The 19,451-nt window shown below is 38.3% G+C and overlaps 1 protein-coding gene across 2 annotated transcripts in view; it reads right to left on the reverse strand.

Moving 5' to 3' along the window:
* CSMD1 (CUB and Sushi multiple domains 1) overlaps window positions 1-19,451 on the reverse strand; it is a 1,878,204-nt gene that overhangs the window by 1,515,418 nt on the left and 343,335 nt on the right. For both annotated transcript variants that reach the window (XM_084999785.1, XM_021075826.2), the window contains exon 2: window positions 7,355-7,571. In XM_084999785.1, the coding sequence (XP_084855911.1) occupies window positions 7,355-7,571 (217 nt within the window). The remainder of the gene's footprint in view (window positions 1-7,354; window positions 7,572-19,451) is intronic.

Here is a 19,451-nt window from a genome sequence, read left to right on the forward strand (position 1 = left end):
GCCTGTGGTGAAACTTTTCTGGATTAAGGCATTGTTTTATCTTGATTAAAATTGCAATGGCTGGTAGGCAGCCCTCAGGCTATAGAGACGCTCTTATTCTCACTCCACAGCATCCTTGAAATCACGACAGTGTGCTCCAATTACACATAAGAAAGGGATACCCAGGAGCCTGCCATCATCCAGAATCCCACTGGCACTCTTCATCATTTATTCAAGAAAAATAAAATACTGAGAGAAATTGGTCACTCTGATACTGCTATAATGTATAAATGTGAATTATAGTGAGATCGCTTCATATCAGCAAAGATTTCATTAATTTTAATGGTACACGGTATCACATACATGCACTAATTTTTGGACTCTACAGAAACATAGACATCCTTGAATTTTTTTTTTTGTCCTTTTTTTTAGGGCTGTACCTGTGGCATATGGAGGTTCCCAGGCTAGGGGTCAAACTGGAGCTACAGCTGCCGGCCTACACCACAGCCATAGCAACACCAGATCTGAGCCACATCTGTGACCTATACCACAGCTCATGGCAATCCCGGATCCTTAACCTACTGAGAGAAGCCAGGGATCAAACCTGCTTCCTCATGGATACTAGTCAGATTCATTTCTGCTGAGCCATGATGGGAACCCCTTGAATTTTTTAATACTATCAAAATGCACCCATAAGCATTTCATTATGTGTATTTTATCATATTTGAAAGTATTTTTGTTAGAATAACTCATAGACTCATTCAACTAAATATGAAAACTCCCCTAGAACTGGAGACTGATTGTTTGTGTCCTCCTCCAAGATTCATATGTTGAAACCCTAGACCCCAATGTGCTGGTATTTGAAGGCAGGGACTTTGGGAGATAAACTGGCAGGGTGGGGAGTAGGGGGGAGGTACAGCCCTCATGAATGCAATTAGTGTCCTTTTAAAAGACCCCAGAGAGTTCCCCTGCCCCTCCTACCACATGAGGACATAGAAACAGCCCCCTAGGGATCCAGAAACAGGCCCTCATTAGATACCAAATTTTCTGGCATCTTGAACTTTCAGCCTCCAGATCTATGGGAAATATATTTCATGTTATTAAGCTCCCTAGTCTGTGGGCACCTATTATAGCAGCCTGAATAGACTGGAACACAGAGGGAAAACAGAGGAAAGAGGCTGAAGGCAGGAAATGTAGTGGAGTCAGATTATAGAATTCCTTGAACATCAGGGTCTTGTTCATAGAGTGTTTACCATTCTACTGGCAATATAGAACGAGAACAGGACTGCAAAAAAATGTTTTATGATTACAGGGGACTGAACCTAGGGGAGGTGTGTCACTGTATTGATGTATTGTTCAACCCATGTGTACGGTCAACTTAGGATAGAACAGGGCCTTTGTGGAGCATTTTCTGTGAGGATCAAAACAGATTGTGATTTATAAGAGATGTTGCAAAACAAAGTTTAGGTTTTAAGACTATATGGTTGGTCCTGCTGTACAGTACTGGGAACTATATCTAGTCTCTTATGGTGGAGCATAATAATGTGAGAAAAATTATGTATATATGCATGTGTGTCTGGGTCATCTTGCTATACAGCAGAAAATTGACAGAACAGTGTAAACTAGCTATAATGGAAAAACAAAAACTATTAAAAAAAAAAGAGACTGTATGGTTGGACTTCCAGGGAGATTTGAGAATCAGAAGAAGTTACAGAGTCAATACGCCAGAAGTTTAAAAAAAAAGCAGTGAAACCATGTACCTATGGTCAACTCATGTATGACAAAGGAAGCAAGAATATATAATGGAGGAAAAGACAGTCCCTTCAAAAAGTGGTGCTGGGATAACTGGAAATCTACAGGTAAATGAATGAAACTAGAACACTTCCTAACAGCATATACAAAAATAAACTCAAAATAGATTAAACACCTAAATATAAAACCAGATACTATAAACCTCTTCGAGGAAAACATAGGCAATATCCTCTCAGATCCATCTCCTCGAGTAATGACAATAAAAACAAAAATAAAAAAATTGTACCTAATTAAACTTAAAAGTTTTTGCACAGAAAATAGAACTCTAAACAAAATGAAAAGACAACCCACAGAAAGGGATAAAGTATTTGCAAATGAAGTGAATGACAAGGGATTAATCTTTGAAATATATAAACACCTCCTGCAGTTCAATACCGAAAAAAACAAACAACCCCATCAGAAACGGGCAGAGGATCTAAACCGACAATTCTCCAAAGACATACAGATGGCCAAAAACACATGAAAAGATGTTCAACATCACTAATTATTAGATAAATGCAAATCAAAACCACTCTGAAGTACTACCTTGCATACCAGAATGACCACCATCAAAAAGTCTACAAACAATAAATGCTGGAGAGGGTGTGAAGAAAAGGAAATCCATTTACACTGTTGGTAGGAATGTAAATTGGTCCAACCACAATGGAAAACAGCATGAAGATTCCTCAGAAAACTAAAAATCGAATTACCATTTGATCTAGTAATCCCACTCCTGGGCATCTATCCAGAGAAAACCATGACTGGAAAAGATACATGTACATCAATGTTCATTGCAGCACTATATACAATAGCCAAGTCATGGAAGCAACCTAAATGTCCATCGACAGTGAAGTGGATAAAGAAGATGTGGTACATATACACAGTGGAATATTACTCAGCTATAAACAGGAATGAAATAATGGCATCTGCAGCAACATGCATGGACACAGAAATTATCATGCTAAGTGAAGTTAGACAGTGAGACACAAACATGCTATCACTTATATGTGGAATCCGAAAAAAGGATACAAGGAACATTTTTGCAGAACAGAAACTGACTCACAGGCTTTAAAAAACACAGATATCAAAGGAGACATGTTGGGGAGGGCAGGGATGTGCTGGGGGTTTGGGATGGAAATGCTATAAAACTGGGTTATCATTGTACAACTATAAATACAGTAAGATTTATTGAGTTAAAAAAATAAGGGTGATGTGACAGCCCATAAAAAACAGTGAGGAATTAGGGTTTTAAATCTAAATAACTCAAGAGCAGATTTCTATTTCTAAGTTTGAATCTGATATTTTCTCTTGTGCTTACAAGACTTAATTTAACTCTCAGTATCTATATATTAAACTCTAATTTATTGATGGAGATATAAATCATATAGCATTTGTGTTATACAAATAATCCAAGATAAAACCCATAATGCACATTTTTATTTTAAAGTTTTTTTTTAGCCTAGAGTAAATCATATATTCTTAACTAAATTTCAAGATACATTGTGAACATCGGTAATTATAACCTCCAAATTCTCTTCTGTTAGTTGGGGATTAAATCTAAACCTTATGTTTTTTCACAAAAAAAGTTACATATTATAGTTAAACAAGATAAATTTCTTTACAATAAAGTGCTTATGCTGTTTAATAAAACTGCTAATTTTGTGTGTGTGAGTGCATATTTTGAGTTGTTTGAGGAAAACAACAGCAGACCATGACAGCTCTAAGTAATAACTTTGGTGAGAACCCAGTAGATCTGCAGCTCAGACACCAATCCTTTCACAAAAGTATCCTTAGTTTGGATTCCAGAGCTGCTTTCAATGTTGTAAGTTAATTGCACTTGAGAAAGAAACACCTGTTCCAAGAGATAATGGGAAGCAAATAGCATTAGATTTTCCACACAACAGTGATAATTAGGATTTGATACAATTTATAACTACTTTGTCCACTGGCTAATGTTGAAATGTCATAACCAGCTCACACCTTTGCCCTAAAAATACTCATATTCCTATTTCACATCATTATTTATTCAACTTTTACGTGCGTAAAGAGCCTTAGTGTTTGGCAGTCATTGCTGCAACTCTGTTTCCGATACATTTTGTCTCTTTGTTGGATGATGTGGAGTGGTTCCCAGAAGAGGTACAAAACCCTATGAGAATATGGCCACTCTAAGAGGCATTCTGATTGTGGAGTTAAGAGGAAGAATTAAAGGATTTCCTATAAACATGAACACATTTTCCTTACTCTAAGAACAAGAAACAGGCAGAAATATGAGACATATTGGTTATTTGTCTCAAATGAAAAATCATAGGTAACTGTGCAATTTATATGAACTCAAGCAGTCTCTCTCTTATCAACCTTCCTTATTTTCTCTAGTAAAAATATCTGAGTAAAAGAATCATGATGTCATATATATAACTCAGCAGTCTTTAAACTCTCTGAGGCACAGATACTAATTTATATACTATTCACTGGAAACACAAACTAAGCTACAATGAGTCTAACTCTTCTAACCTTAATATTTCTACCACTGATCCTATTAGAATACTGACAGTGACAAGCATGCTGTCTTCTAAACTTTAGAGTTATTAACATACAAAGTGATCATAATATCAACATAAAAACAGAATAATACATCATATAAAGACAGGTAGTTGAACACAGTAACATTTAAGGTACGTTTCCTTTAGAAGAGAGAATGATAGGAATTAGAGGGAATGGAAATACTGAAAGAGAAGTTGTGTTTGTTTTACAAGTGATAAGACTTTAATTACTTGGGAAATAATTCCCCCCAATAATATATGAACCTAAAAGGTACATAAAAATGACCAAAGATATTTTTAATTAATAGACTTGAAGATCATTTGTACTTTTTCCTTCAGAACATGAGTGCTTTCAGCTGGACAGTAAATTACAAACCACATCCAATCATGTTAAGACAGACAGTCCATCTAGTTGCATTTGTGGTGACTCCAGGGGAAGTTATCTTGTGGGGGTTGGAAGTTCTTCCTCACAGAGAAGTATTTTTTACTTATTTATTTAATAGGCACTTTTTTTTTTCTTTGTCCTTTTAGGGCTGCACCCATGGCATACAGAGTTCCCAGGCTGGAGGTCAAATTGGAGCTACAGCTGCTGGCCTATGCCAGAGCCACAGCAACGCCAGATCCGAGCCACATCTGTGATGTATGCTCAGCTCACGGCAATGCAGGATCTTAACCCACTGAGTGAGGCGAGGGATGGAACTTGAAACCTCATGGTTCCCAGTCAGATTCGTTTCCACTGTGCCACGTAAGGAATTCCTAATAGGCATTTTTTAATTGAAAGAGAAAGAAATACTTTTTTTTTTTTTTTGGGTCTTTTTGCCTTTTCTAGGGCCACTCTCTGGGCACATGGAGGTTCCCAGGCTAGGGGTCATATTGGAGCTACAGCTGCCAGCATAGGCCATAGCCACAGCAACGCCAGATCTGAGCCATGTCTGCAACCTACACCAAAGCTCGCTGCCAGCCTAGGCCAGAGCCACAGCAACGCCAGATCTGAGCCATGTCTGCAACCTACACCAAAGCTCGCTGCCAGCCTAGGCCAGAGCCACAGCAATGCCAGATCTGAGCCATGTCTGCAACCTACACCACAGCTCGAGGCAACACCGGATCCTTAACCCATTGAGCAAGGCCAGGGATCGAACCTGCAACCTCGTGGTTCCTAGTCAGATTCGTCAACCACTGAGCCACGATGGGAACTCCAAGAAATACTTTTAACACAGAGTCATATGCCTTAATAGTAGAGTAAACTGGAGTCTCTATTTTTTGTCATAGCTTTTTGCAGTTTTTATTACAATTCTTTCCTGTTATTACAACATACCACGGTTCCCTAGTAGAATAATTTATGTGGTATAAAAACTAATAAATGATGAATAGTTAGAAGAGCATGAAAGAAGTTAACAAATATTGCATAAAATTAGCAAAGACTGCCTATGTAGATATTTTGTCCAAACATCCAAATGCAGGCTTATGCATATGAGACAAGGAGAAATACACTTGACCTAATGGATCCATAAAGGAGATAGCTGTATGCAATATGTCTTAGGAAGGGCAAACTGGAAAAACCTTTCTAAAAACAGACCAAAATATTGGAGATAACTCAGGAAAAACTATAGGGTGTTTGATATTTGAAAACACATAAATAAAACATTTGAACTATATAAATCTTATAGGTTTAACATATTGACTGCATAGTTAATGTACACATATTTATATTAATAGTTTAAATTAATATTATATATTTATTATTATATTACAGATTTACTAATATACAATAATACATCATATATAATATTAATCTATTAATTAGATTTACAAATATATAATTTTTTAGCTAGAGATCTCAATTTATAAAATCATGAAGTATATAATTTATTACTGCTAACATTAGCATCAATGCCATTTTATTTCTCTAAAATTGCAATCTCTTTTGCCTACTGGCATTTTTTTTCTATAAGACTCTGTATGTTCAACAAACAATCTCTAATTAACATAGAATTTTAAAACCAGAGATTAAAGCTATATATATATATATATATATAAATAAATATATATAAGCTATATATATATAAAAGCTATATATATCTATAAAAACTATATGTATATATAAAAGCTATATGTATATATAAAAGCTATATATATATATAAACTATATATATATGGGGGTTTTTTGCCTTTTTTTTTTTTCTTTTTGGCTGCACCTGTGACACGTGGAAGTTTCTAGGCCAGGGATCAAACCTGTGCCACAGCAGTAACCCAAGTTGCTGTAGTGACATTGCCAGATCCCTAACCTGCTGCACCACAAGATCACTCCCATACATATATTTAAATATGTTCAGCAGTTTTGCTAAGAAATTCCAATTTCTTTGAAAGGAATATTCCTCTTTTTTTTTTTTTTTTTTTTTTTTTTTTTTGCCAAATTAAAGAAAAAATGGATACAGTTGTACAGGTGCAATTTTTTTTTTTCTTAGTGATAAATGAAAAATATAACTTAAAATCATCCAGGAAATATTTTTCTTTCTTCATGGTGAAAATCATAGATCAAAAGAGAAAACTAATTGGAAATGGAATATATTATGATAGTGAAAACCAAAACTTCTCCAAAGAATTCCAGTATTCTTTCATGTTCTTCCCCCACCCACCTTCTAGGCTCTTTGTGTTAAGTGCATTCTCTGACAGTATCAAAGTTTCTTTTGTTGTCTCTAAATTGTACTCATGCATGTACCTTTGTACTTTTTCTCTCAAATCCACAGTAGCTTAAAAACAATGGTGTATTATAACTTGACTTAAATTACCTTGGCAACACTGTCTTACAGATCTTGAACAATTTGATGCCTATAAATGAAGTCAGTGATTGCTTTCAGGAAGAAGTTATGTTTTTCGTTATTAAAAAAATTGTCCGTACATCTACAGTCCTTACTTTTGCTTTAGAGTAACTAAAATGCTCTTTTCTGATAATTCAATTCAAATGTTAATCCCAACTAAGTTTCAGAAACTAAGTATGTCAAATTTTGCTACCTCATCTATGATAGGAAGAACCAACACTTTACCTCACTTTCAAATTCCCTTGTTGGAGCTGTCCATCGTAAACTGATAAAATATCAAAATCTTCTTCGAGAGCAAAGGTATGGAATGACAACTGTATCCGATTGCGCTCTCCTGTGATGATAATCCAGGTACAGTTCGCATAGTTGGGGTAACCGTGTGGAAACCCTGGGCTCTCGATGGTGCCATTGGGACCCTGGACTAAGCCTCCACAGTTCTGACCTGAAACGGAAAATACACAAAAAAGCATATGAGTTTGGTATATCTTGAATCTATTATTTTTTAAATTGTCTCACCATTCGTGCTAATTTTTATAATGACTTATTTTGTAATCCTTCATGCACAAATATTGAATGATAAGTTATAGCAGTGTTCTCTGGTGCTAAAAGATAAAACTCTACCACTCCCTGTCCCCCAGAAAAAAAGAAGAAAAAGAAAGAAAACATACAACATTTGGGAATTTTTTTTAACAGCTTCATCCATATCAAACTGCCCATATTTGTGAAACAAATTTGGTGTCAATTATATGCACAGTATTATGATGAACCTCAGGCCATAAGTTCCTTGCTGGGGAAACTAAATTGGCAGATAAAACCACCATTATACCACTCACTAAATACACACACATATTAATATATCTGATGACTGCAATCTGAGGTAATATAGTTAGGTAAAACCACGATCAAAATTCAAACTTTTTGCATCCACACTGGTTAAAGTCCCATAAACCAAAGAATAAAATGAGAGCAGAGGAATCTTACCCAGTGGAAAGCAAAAGGTATTAAGAGAAATTGAATTATGCTGAAATTAGGAAGGATCCCAGCAAAATAAGGGACCCTCCAACACCTGATATCTTCTGTTTACTTGGTGGGGTTTATTGGATTACAGAGAAGGGAAGATGCTTATCTAAATGATGGTCTCCACTAAGAAAAGGCCCAGAATCAGAATTGGGCAAGAAGAGTTTTTGGCTTCCCCACCAGGTTTTATAAGGTAACCCACATTTCATTCACCCTCTTAACTGTAACTTCCCTTAGAGAGGAGGAATTAGGATAGCTCTTAGTGTTTAAGATCTACATATTTGATGTTGTGATTTATAATACGAAATGTTTATATGGTCCCTGTTCCCTCTGGCACAGAGATCCTAAATCTCTTGGAATTTCCTAAGTGACGGGGAGGGGCGTCTTTTGTTATGTTAATGAGGCAAATGTTGGACCAGTCCTAGGGATGGGTTCCCTGGAGAACTAACCCTGTGATTAGAGGGTTGAAACTTTCAGCCCTAACCTCCTGACCTTTGGGGAGAGGGGGAGAGGGGCTGGAGCTTGAATCAATCACCAATGGCCAATGATTTAATCAGCCATGCCTGTGTGATGAGGCTTTCACCAAAAATGCAAAAGGAGTGTTCTCAGAGAGCTTCTGGGTTGGCAAACACATGGAGATGCTAGGAGATGTGTGAGCTCAGAGGGGGCATGGAAGCTCAGCACCTCTTCCCCACATCCTGCCCTGTGCATCTCCATCTGGCTGTTGAATTCCATCCTTTACTAAACCAGTAATCTAGTGAATAAACAGATTTCCTGAATTCTGTGAGCTACCGAACAAATGACTCAAGGAGGGAGCCCGGGGAGCCTCTGATTTATAACCAGTACATCAGAAGCAGAGGTAACAGATTGACCTGTGAGGTGAAGGATACTCTTGCGAGTGTGAGCCCTTTACCTGTGGAATCTGAGGCTGACTCCAGGTGGAGAGTGTCAGGATGGAAGTGAATTACAGCTGGTGTCCTGAGCATTGCTCAGTGGTTGCCGTGGGGAATCCCACACCACCAGGAGAATTGAGTGCAGGACCCAAACAACATGGTAACAGAAAAGATGGGAGGGAGAGCGGAGTCCCACAAAACCCCCTCAAGCCCTTGATCAGGCTGGGACTTTTAACACCCAGCTTCTGTCAATCCTCAGATTTCATGAGCAGTTCCAAAGAACAGGACCTTTTTTTTGGAGGGGGGGTAAATTGCAGCCCCAGGATTCTTATAAGGATCTTCTGCTGAAAGATAGCATCTGGACGATGAATGACAGCCATGCACCTGGACTACCATTTGTATTCCCACTATCAGACAAATCCTAAAATCCCCCCCTTGCCAGTCTCACCAATCTATCCCTCTTCTGCCACACCATGGGCTTCATCCACCTACCCTTGCTCCCTGGTTTTCCTCCTAACCTGTTCCTCATGCCTCTGCTTCCTACGTAATTCCTCCTGCTTATAAGCCTTTGAGGACATGAGACTTGGTCCCTGTAGTTGTTTAAATGTTTTCTGTGCATTACCTCAGAGAGTGCCTGCCACAACCACAGCTCAACCAGGCAATGAAAAATCAAGGGGGCTAAGAGCAGAACTCGGAGGTTACGTAACCTACCTTAATGAACAGGCTTTCATCATTTTAACTGTAAATATGATCATGTGAGGAACCAAATAACTCCTATCAAATCATTCCAATATTTAATTTGTCTGAGGTTAGCTATTAAGTAGCCTCTGAACATTGCTTGCTACATTTCATTCCTTCTTAATCTGGCCATTTTCTACCAGTATGTTTCAATGTATTTAAATGTTTTGACACTAAGAATATTAAGAAAGAATATTAAGAATAATCTGGGCATTCTCGGATTATTGCATGTGGTAGAAGTCCTTGAATACAAGTATCATCCCAGCTTTTATTGTTGAATGACAAACAATTATTTCCAACTACATTTTACACTTAAAAAAAAATAGTCACCATAGTAACTCTCAGGGAGCTCAAATTTTTCACACTAATATTATCAAATGCTTGGGAAGTTTGCTAAATCTTAAAAAAAAAAAAAGATTTAATGAAAGGGATTTATGAGTTTAAAACTGAAGAACTAATAAGAAGCACATTTTCCACTAAATTTAAATCTAACAATGACACTGTAACAAGTAGATATTAAAGCTGTGGGGTTTTGAAAGGTCTTTAAAGAAAATAGCTTTTCTGGTTTATCTAGAAATTCTTGCTTCACAGTAAATCAAAAAGTGAAGACTTGATTATAAATTGGAGGAAAGAAAAGTAAATTCAACAGAAAAGTGTCAGCCACAAAGGAGTTACTATTAGAGACCCATCATGGAGAACCAGATTATCAGATTTTAAGATTTTCTCCAAGGAATAACATTTGGTTACCGATTTTTAGAGTGAGTTTTGCAGAATGAGTTTCATTTGATCCATAGATAGGCTTTTCCAGGTGCCCCTTTAGAAACATAGGGAACTACTCAAAAGTTCTTGGATAAGTAACTGCCAAGCTTGACTACACAGTGCAAACAACTGAGGAATTTCTCAAGACTCTGTGCCTGAAATAGAACCCGATGGAATTGATCTGGGCTGAGAATTTTCAAGACAATTGTTTTTCCCAAGACAATCTTGAGAGATCATATGCTACTTAGTGTCACATTTTGATATGAAGATGCAATAATTCAAATGATGTTTAATCAGTGCAAACCAAGTTAAAGAGACAATGGAGCAGAATAGAAGATCTCCAAAACTGCAGAGATACAGACACTAGGTTTATGACAAAAGTCACACTGCAGGGCTTGGGGAAAAGGATGGTTTCTTCAGTAGATGGTGCTGGGCCAACTGGATCTCTAAATGGGAAAATAAATCTCAATCCCTGCTCCATAATATATACAAAATATCACACCCAAATGGACTGCAGACCTAAATGCAAAATGTAAAAAGGAAACAACATTAAAAAATCTTCATAACTGTGTGGTAAGCACACATTTCTTAAATGGCACGCAAAAGGTAATCATCATAAAAGGAAACCATGAAAAGGAAATTTAAAAAAATAAGATGTATTTGTAATCCACATAGTCAACCAATGACCTATACACCACATCATGAATAAACCTCACAGGGCAATATGAGAAAGGTAACACAACAGAAAAACAATAAGCAGATGCAGCTGGAGATTCAGAATCAGGGAGGGATTTTTCTAAAATTAGAAAAAAGAAAAAGTGACTATAAATTGTGACAATCTCCCAAGTCTTGACTACATCCCCAACCCCTGGTATTGATTTGTTCCCTGAAATCACAGCTGAGAGAATCAGAGGTGGTGAAGGCAGCCACCCTTTGCTGCAAGTACTCCCAGCTCATCATGACCAGACCTCACAGTCAGGGATATATTAGATCCGCCTTAAAACAGTGACAGAATATAGACATTCAGCAGCTCTGGATGTTCAGAAACTATTTGGAAACCCCAGCCCTTCTTTAGTCAATGTCCATTACAAAAAATTTAAAAAAAAAATTTAAATCAAAAATGTTTTAAAAATTGAAGTATAAAGTAGTGTTCAAACATATAAAACTCACTGGCAATCGTGTTACCAATCATGATGATTCCTTTCACTTTACTGGGCGCTTCTCTTGTCTACACTTAACGTTGTCCTATTACCTAATTAGCAGGTGAGCTATTTGTTCTGGGGTTATTATGTGTTTGCCAGTCCTACAGAAAGAACAGGAGACTGGAAGGACGGGATATGGAATGAGACTTGCTTTGGTTGTTGATGCTGCTGTTTATTCTGAGAAGCTGCACAGGATCACCTGGGCCCCAGCTGGGAGGCCACAGGAAAAATCCCCGGAGTCCTAGGAGAGGCAGAGCAAAGGACTGTTAGACAGATGGGTGCCCCCGCGGAGGCTGGAAAATTATCCCGGAAAAGGCAGTTCCCAGCTTTGAAAGTCAGTCTTGGAAGCACTCCGCTGGAAAAAAAAAAAAAAAAAAAAAAATCATCCTGCCCTGCTCATTCCTGAGATGGCCTCTCCACTCTGAAAGGTCACCGCTTTTGAGTCTGTGCCTGGCCGGGATGCTAACTCTAATCTGTGCTCAGTTTAGCCCACACCTTTCATTTCCTAGAAGAAAAATTTCTCCAACGTGATTTACCTGTGATTCATCCTGATTCACTGTCAGCACCTGATGAATGAACGCGCATATAAACAAATGCCTCCCAGATTCCACCACTTGTTGAAATTGTTCTTTCCCTCACTGCTGGACCTGCTAATCCATTCTTGGAAAGTAGCAGAAGTGGAGGACTTATTTGTAAATTCATGTACTAAGCCTCTGGAACACATTTTCTCATTTAATTCTTGCACAGCCTTTCAGGTAGGAAGTAGCTTTGGCTACCTGTTGTAATATTTACTTATTATCATATAATTATAGTTACATTAGAATATTCAGCACAGTTTGGCTAGCTTTTTGGGATATTTACTCAGTTGAAAATTTATGATAAGGTAATGCCTTTGCTACATAAAACGCCTGAGAGCAAATATTTTGCCATCTGGGATGTGCTAACATGTGATTTGGTACTGTGACCCCCAGAAAGCTCCGTCTGTAATACTCAGTATGTGAAGAAACCATACAAGGAAAGGATACTTTGTCCTGAATTTACCAAGAAGGAAACAAGTCATGTGACAAATGACAGCCAAGACTATAGAGGGATAACTTGGAGATGAGAAAATTTGAGAAATATATAGTTGTCTTCCAACTATCTGACCTGATATTTAAAAGAGTAAATCGATTTTTATGTAAATATAGAGTATGAACAAAATTTGTGTTAGCTTCACAACTGTATTTCTCCTTGGAGATGGGCATCAAAAACAAATAGGTATTTATATCCTGTTAGCAATAAGCTCGGATTACCACAGTGGTTCATTTTGAAAACAAGGCAATTCAGGGAGATTTTTACAAAAATTATTATATTCAGTGGCTGTCTCCATTTATCCCCTACATCCATTCTATGAAAATAACAATTTACATTTTCATATATTATGTAACTGTGCAAATGAATCTTGTATTACTTTCTTATAACCAGATTTTTGACCTCTAAAGTTTCTCTTGTTTTAGAAGTTTTGTGGAAATAGACTCTACACCTGTAAATGTGCTACAAGACTGAAATTTCCCTTCTCCTATTGGATGTGACAATGCAATGACTCAGAAGTAAAAGAGAATGGTCCGCTGTGATCTTCACTTGAATTTTCCATCTCCTTTAATGACTAAGGAGTATGACATGCTTAGAAGTGGATCCAGAATTTCCAATATCAGAGGCCTCACATTTCACTGATGGCAGCAGAAGTGTCTCTGACCAGATAAGGACTTTGTGAAGCTGTAAACAGATCAAATATGCATTAAGCTCTGCTCTGCATTATCTTCTATGGTTTCCTCTTTAGTTCAGGGCCTGCATTAGTTGGGAAATGAAGAATTGTAGAAGGATCATGATGGAAAATGTCCTGATTTAGGTGTTTCAAAATGACAAGTCTGCAGGCATTTTCTAGGAAGGGCGTGCCCTGAAGGAACGTTTAAAGGCATTCAGTTTCTCAGTGCATCAGAGCAGCTGCGTTTCGGCTACCTTAGCTGGCAGCCTTAGAGCTCTGGGTTCAGCTTTAATTACAAATGCTTAGGGGAGATTATACACAATATGAGCAAAGGAGAAAAGCCAGAGGCCCATGTGCCTGAAATGCAGCCAAAAACCCAGCTCCTCCCCACGCCCTCCCCCGCTCAGGAGGCAGTCCTTACAGGACACACAAACCACAAACATCTGCATGCTATCACTTACAAAATAAAGTGGGGTTTTCACTAGATCGTGGACATATAGAGCACAATCTTTCATCACCTGTCTAAAGTTTGTTATCCTAACCACATGTAGGTTTGTTCTGCTTTATCATCATTCCTTTCCTCAAACATGCCAAGCCTGTCCCCACCTCAGGGCCTTTGCACATGCTGATCCATCTTCCCTGAATGTTCTTCTGGCATATCTCCTCATGTCTGGCTCTTTCTCCTGCAGGTCAGAGTGTGGGGTGCTCCTCCTGGACCCTCATACCCTGGTCAGCAGCCCCTCCCCATCATCACTCACTATCCCATATCTTGCTGTGTCTCCATATAACATTTATCATGTGGTAAAAATATCTTGGTTGGTTATTTACTCACTCTCTAATATAGAACTAATATGTAACTAATATAGAAACCATCCAAGAATGAGGAAACTGTCTGTCTTGTTTGTAACCCCATGACTAGAAGAGTGTCTGGCAGTGGGTATTCACTTACAGAGGCATGTGGGCAGGTTGGGGTACATGTGTGGGAAATGGCAGCGGTGCTATAAATTATAGATTGTCAATCCCCATATACTCTCCAGAGGAAAGAATCTGTAACAATATAAAGGACTGATCCTAAAAAGATCACTTTAATTATATTTTCTAGCCACATGGTCACCTAGAACATTCAGAGTGTGCTGTTATCATTCTAAAAGAAGGATTTTATCATGTCAATCCTATAGAGCAGCCTGATTGGTGACAGCTCCTTAGACTAATTTAAATATTCCTTGCTATATTTGAAGCTGTTTTTTCTCCTACATGATCCTCCTTCATATGTTGGCATCTCTGCCTTTCCCTTCTAGGAGGGGTCAGGACAAGGTGAGGCTGTGATGAGTCAGACCTGGAATGGCTCGATGTGAGGTCAATGTAGTTTCCTTAGCTACTGTACCCAGAAGAGGGATCTTGAGTTAATTCTAGGACTGCAGTAGTTTCACCAAGTGAGAAATTGTTGAATTCATGGTAATAAAGTCATTCAATGTCTATCCACTAGGAAGAGTTGCGTCAGGACTCTGTAAATAGCACAGGGTCAAAATAAGTACTGCACTGTGGATCAAACAGAATGAAATGTGATTAATTTCAAGCATGGGGCACTGGGGATTGGTCAAGTTACCTGGGTGATAATGAGATTGATACAATTTTGTAGTAATTAGAGATGAAGTGTGGTTGAAGGGAGGTAGAAGCTGGAAGAGAAAGGATAGCTGCAATAGGTTCAGATTGAATGTCTGTGTCTCTCCAAAATTCCTTTGTGGAATTCAATCCCCAATATTGACATATTAGTAGCTGGGGCCTGAAGGTGATGAGGTCATGAGGATACTTCCCTCATGAATGGGATTTGTGCTCATATGAAAGAGACCCCAGGGAGCTCCTTCCCCTTTTGACATGTGAGGACACAGCGAGAAGATGGCCATCTATGTACCTAGAGGATCCTCACCAGACTTGAATCTGCTGGCACATTGATCCTGGACTTGCAGCCTCCATGAGTGTGAGAAATAAATTTTTCCTGTTAATGCGCCCTCAATGCAGGAAATTGTGTTATAGTAGTCTGAACGGACTATGACAGCTACAGATGGTCCCCAGCTTGTGATTTGACTTACATCTTTGTGACTTGATGATGGTGCAGAAGCAATATGCAGCAGAAAGCACACTTCAAGTTTTGAGTTATTTTTTTCCCCTGGCTGGTAACAGGTGGCCTGATATTCTTTCATGATGCTAGGCAGGTAAAGTCACAGCTCCCTGCCAACCCCAAGATCACAAGAGAGAACAGCCAACATGCTTAACATGCTTACCACCATCCTGGACAGAGAGCCATTCTGTTTCACTTTCAGCATAGTATTCAATAAATTACGTCATATACTCAACTGATAAAATAGGCTTTTTGTTAGGTAATTTTGCTCAACTGTAGGCTAATGTACGTGTTCTGAGTGTGCTTCAGGTATAGCTAGGCTAAGCTGCGATGTTTGGTAGGTGAGGTATAATAAGTCCATTTTTATTTATATTTAAATTGTATATTTAAATATTTAAATTTATATTTTCAACTTACGGTGGGTTCCTTGGAATGTAATATTGAGATATAACCCTAAGTCAAGAAAGATCCATACTATTTTTAAAAAGGATATTCCACTAGAGAATCCCATGATTTTAAGAAAATTTTACACGTAAAACAACAAGTGGGCTCTCACCCCTTAATGGCTCTCCCCTGCTTTCCTTTAAATGTCTGGGTAGACACTGCTTTATAGAAGATGCCTTCATGACACCTGTGTCTGGTTGGTGCTTTTGCCTATGTGGTCCTCAGCTCACACTGTGGTACTTAAAACACTAGGACTGCAGTGGCCAAATTATTTGACTTTATAGATTTTGAAGGATGAAGTTGGTTATATCACAAAACAAACAAAATTACACCAAACAAACAAGCAAATAAAGCTGTACTTTGTCATGGTTCCTAGATCTCACTCTGAGACTCTAAATAGATGACTCTTTGCCCAAAACAGGCTACCATCTAAATTTGAGTCTTTTCTTTCAAAAACTTTAAGTCTGCATTTCTCTAGCTATTTTGAAGTCAATTCTACTTTGCTTATAGAAACATACCAGGCATTGTCAATTAAGATAATTCTCTCTCCATAGACTGCAGAACTAACATTCTTAATTGTACATCCAATATTGCTTTATCTTTTAATGAAATACCCAGTGATGAAACACATTATTATCGGTCAGTAGAATTGAGTTGTTCCTCAAATTTGAAATAATGTCATTTCCTATTCCTGCCTTAATACATGAGAATTCAAAAGAAGTATAAATCAGTCTCAAGGTAATGGTGGTGAATCAATGCAAGGAAATAAGTTTCCCTTAAATAGAGCATTAAAATCTAAAATATTGATATAGATTCATTGTAATGCCATACGATCAATTCAGTTTACTTGTTAACAAAGGTAAAATAAAACCATCGTCTGACTCCTCCCTGGGTGCTCAAATCCCCACTAGACGTGGGGCCTATCCATCATCTCTACAAATGCTCTATTTTTCCCCTTTTAAAAACATATATTTTATTGAAGTATGGTTGCTTTGCATTGTTGTTTTCATTTCTGCTGAACAGCAAAGTGATTCAGTTTTGTGTGTGTGTGTGTGTGTGTGTACCGTAGGACCTTGTGGTTTACACATCCTATATATAATAGTTAGCATCACCCAACCCCAAATTCCCAATCCATCCCTCCCCCACCCTCCTCCCCTTGGCAAACACAAATCTGTTCTCTGTGTCTGTGAGTCTGTTTCTGTTTTATATGAATTCTTTCTGTGCAGCTGGATTATCATCACGATTCTATTCCCCATGTCTTTCCTTCTTGAACAGGAGAGAATAATTTCTAGATCAGCAAGAGATATTTTTAAACTCTACTAGTATGTTTAGTTTTAATGTGCAGGGAGAGTTTAATTCTGAAAAAGAAACTGAAATGTTAAAAAGTCATGCTAAAATTGCACGGACCTACTATCATCTACGAAGCATGAAGCGAATGAATGTAAACTCTCAGAGAGAAGTGTAGGGAGAACATTCATTGATGAGATCCTTTGTGATTAGGGAAGATTTTCAGATTTAGAAACCAGAAGCATGGCAAAGCATAAACAGGAATTTTTTAACCTTATCAAAACTACCAAATACATCTAAACAGTAAAAAGTAAATATCAAGTGATTTCCTCCATTCTTTTAATACCACCCAGAATGAGTGGCTGAGATGCCAGATACATCAGGATCTTAAGTGTTATTTGGTAGATTTAATAAGAAAGAATTGTCTCCCCTAAGTTGTGTTTAAATTTAATCAAATAAGCAGATTTGTAATCTATTTGTCCCTTTGGGCAAATAGACCCCTGGGCCGAACAGGACTCCTAAAATGGTTCGGGTCTCGATTTAATGTCTCTCTTGTTCCCTTTTCCACATGTGAATCTCCATGGAGATGATTCGCCACCTAGAATCTCAGGGGCTTCCAGGAGGGAAGGATCCACATCCCAGAAGATCCTTCTCTCTCTCTCCCCCCCCCCCCCCACACACACACTGTTAGCCTGCTTCCCTCACGTCTGGAGGAAATGATGTTGGGTTTTATATCAGGGTTTTTAGTGTCTTCCCAAATGAAAAACAGTATTTTCACATAGTGGTTGCACACAGGAAACTATGATATATGTTATCATTTATAATGCTGACTTCACAGACAACCGTGTTTTATCTTTTAGCAGACTTCTGACATTTAAGATTGTGCTTTTCTTTAGAGTCTTCATGATTTTAGGTAGAGAACACTGAGAAATAAGGGCTTGACTAAAAAGCCCCATTTTGAAGGTGCTGAGATTTCAAGACCCCTCTCCCCACCCCTGGATTCAGTGCTGGGTGAGACCTGACACTGAGCTTCCTGTCAGTTACCTCTCAGGTGATAAGATGTGCTAGAAGGATGCAGGTCTGCTGTGGTAACGACTCAAGAAAACCAAGGTATAAAAAATCTCTTCACCATATAATCTGCACCTTGGCTACCTATTTCTCTTGGCCCTGAGCTCTTCTCATGAGCATCAGTGGCCATATCTGTGTGGGCACTTGAAAAAAGTGAGACATTGTTGATAACCCGTCATTATCTAAGTGTTCTGGATTGGAAGCCATTCGAGGGTAAGATCCTACATCTGAGAATCTGTGACTCAACCCAGGTTCTCGGTGCTGTGTCCAGAACATGCTAAACAATCAGTGTATGGGAGCAGGAAAGCTGGGCTGACTGCCATGTTCGATCCTCCATGGCAAGTGCTTTCCAGACTTTCTCTAGCTCTAGCAATGATCTTGATGGGCAAGCACTGTCATTGCTTTTTTTGCTGATGAGGAAACTAAAGAGGGCAAGTGATTTACCCAAAATCACATAGACACCAAGGCCAAAGACCTCAGATGTGAATCAAGGTTATTTTGACTTCCACACCACTGCTTACCCCATTTACAACACAATTTAGAAGCCCTATACTATTACTTCCTTCTACTTTCTAAAAGGAATGGCTCCTACAAATTGTGCTACAGGAGCAAAGGGCAGTATCTGAATCTTAGAAACGTTCCTACTGCTGTTCAGGAGGAGATAGGTGACCATGTAAACTGGGAGAGAAATAAAAGGCTTGTCTGTGTATCTGAGCTGAAGGCTGGATTCTGCTTTTTTGTCTCTCTGGGGGGTAAGGGGGTCATTTGATGAAATGAAAAAGGCTATTTTGAGTTATAGTTTTATTCCCTAAATAACTCTTATGACCCAAAGCCATTATGTGCAGGGATATATAGAAAGTTCCGGGGATTTCACTGCTATTTTAGGTATGGGACTGGGGGACACAGAGATTGTGTATACACAATTTCAGGGGGTGCTATTCACACACACTTCCCAGCTGATTAAACATAAGATAGTTGAGAATTTGATTGATATCAGAATTTCTCATGTCTCTAATGAGATAATGTGACCTCTCACTATGCAGAAACAAGA

This window comes from Sus scrofa, chromosome 15 (assembly GCF_054392235.1).
Source record: "Sus scrofa isolate SSC_HxYL_T2T_F1_AM1 chromosome 15, Sscrofa_HxYL_maternal_Yorkshire_Landrace_v2.0, whole genome shotgun sequence".
NCBI lineage: Eukaryota > Metazoa > Chordata > Mammalia > Artiodactyla > Suidae > Sus > Sus scrofa.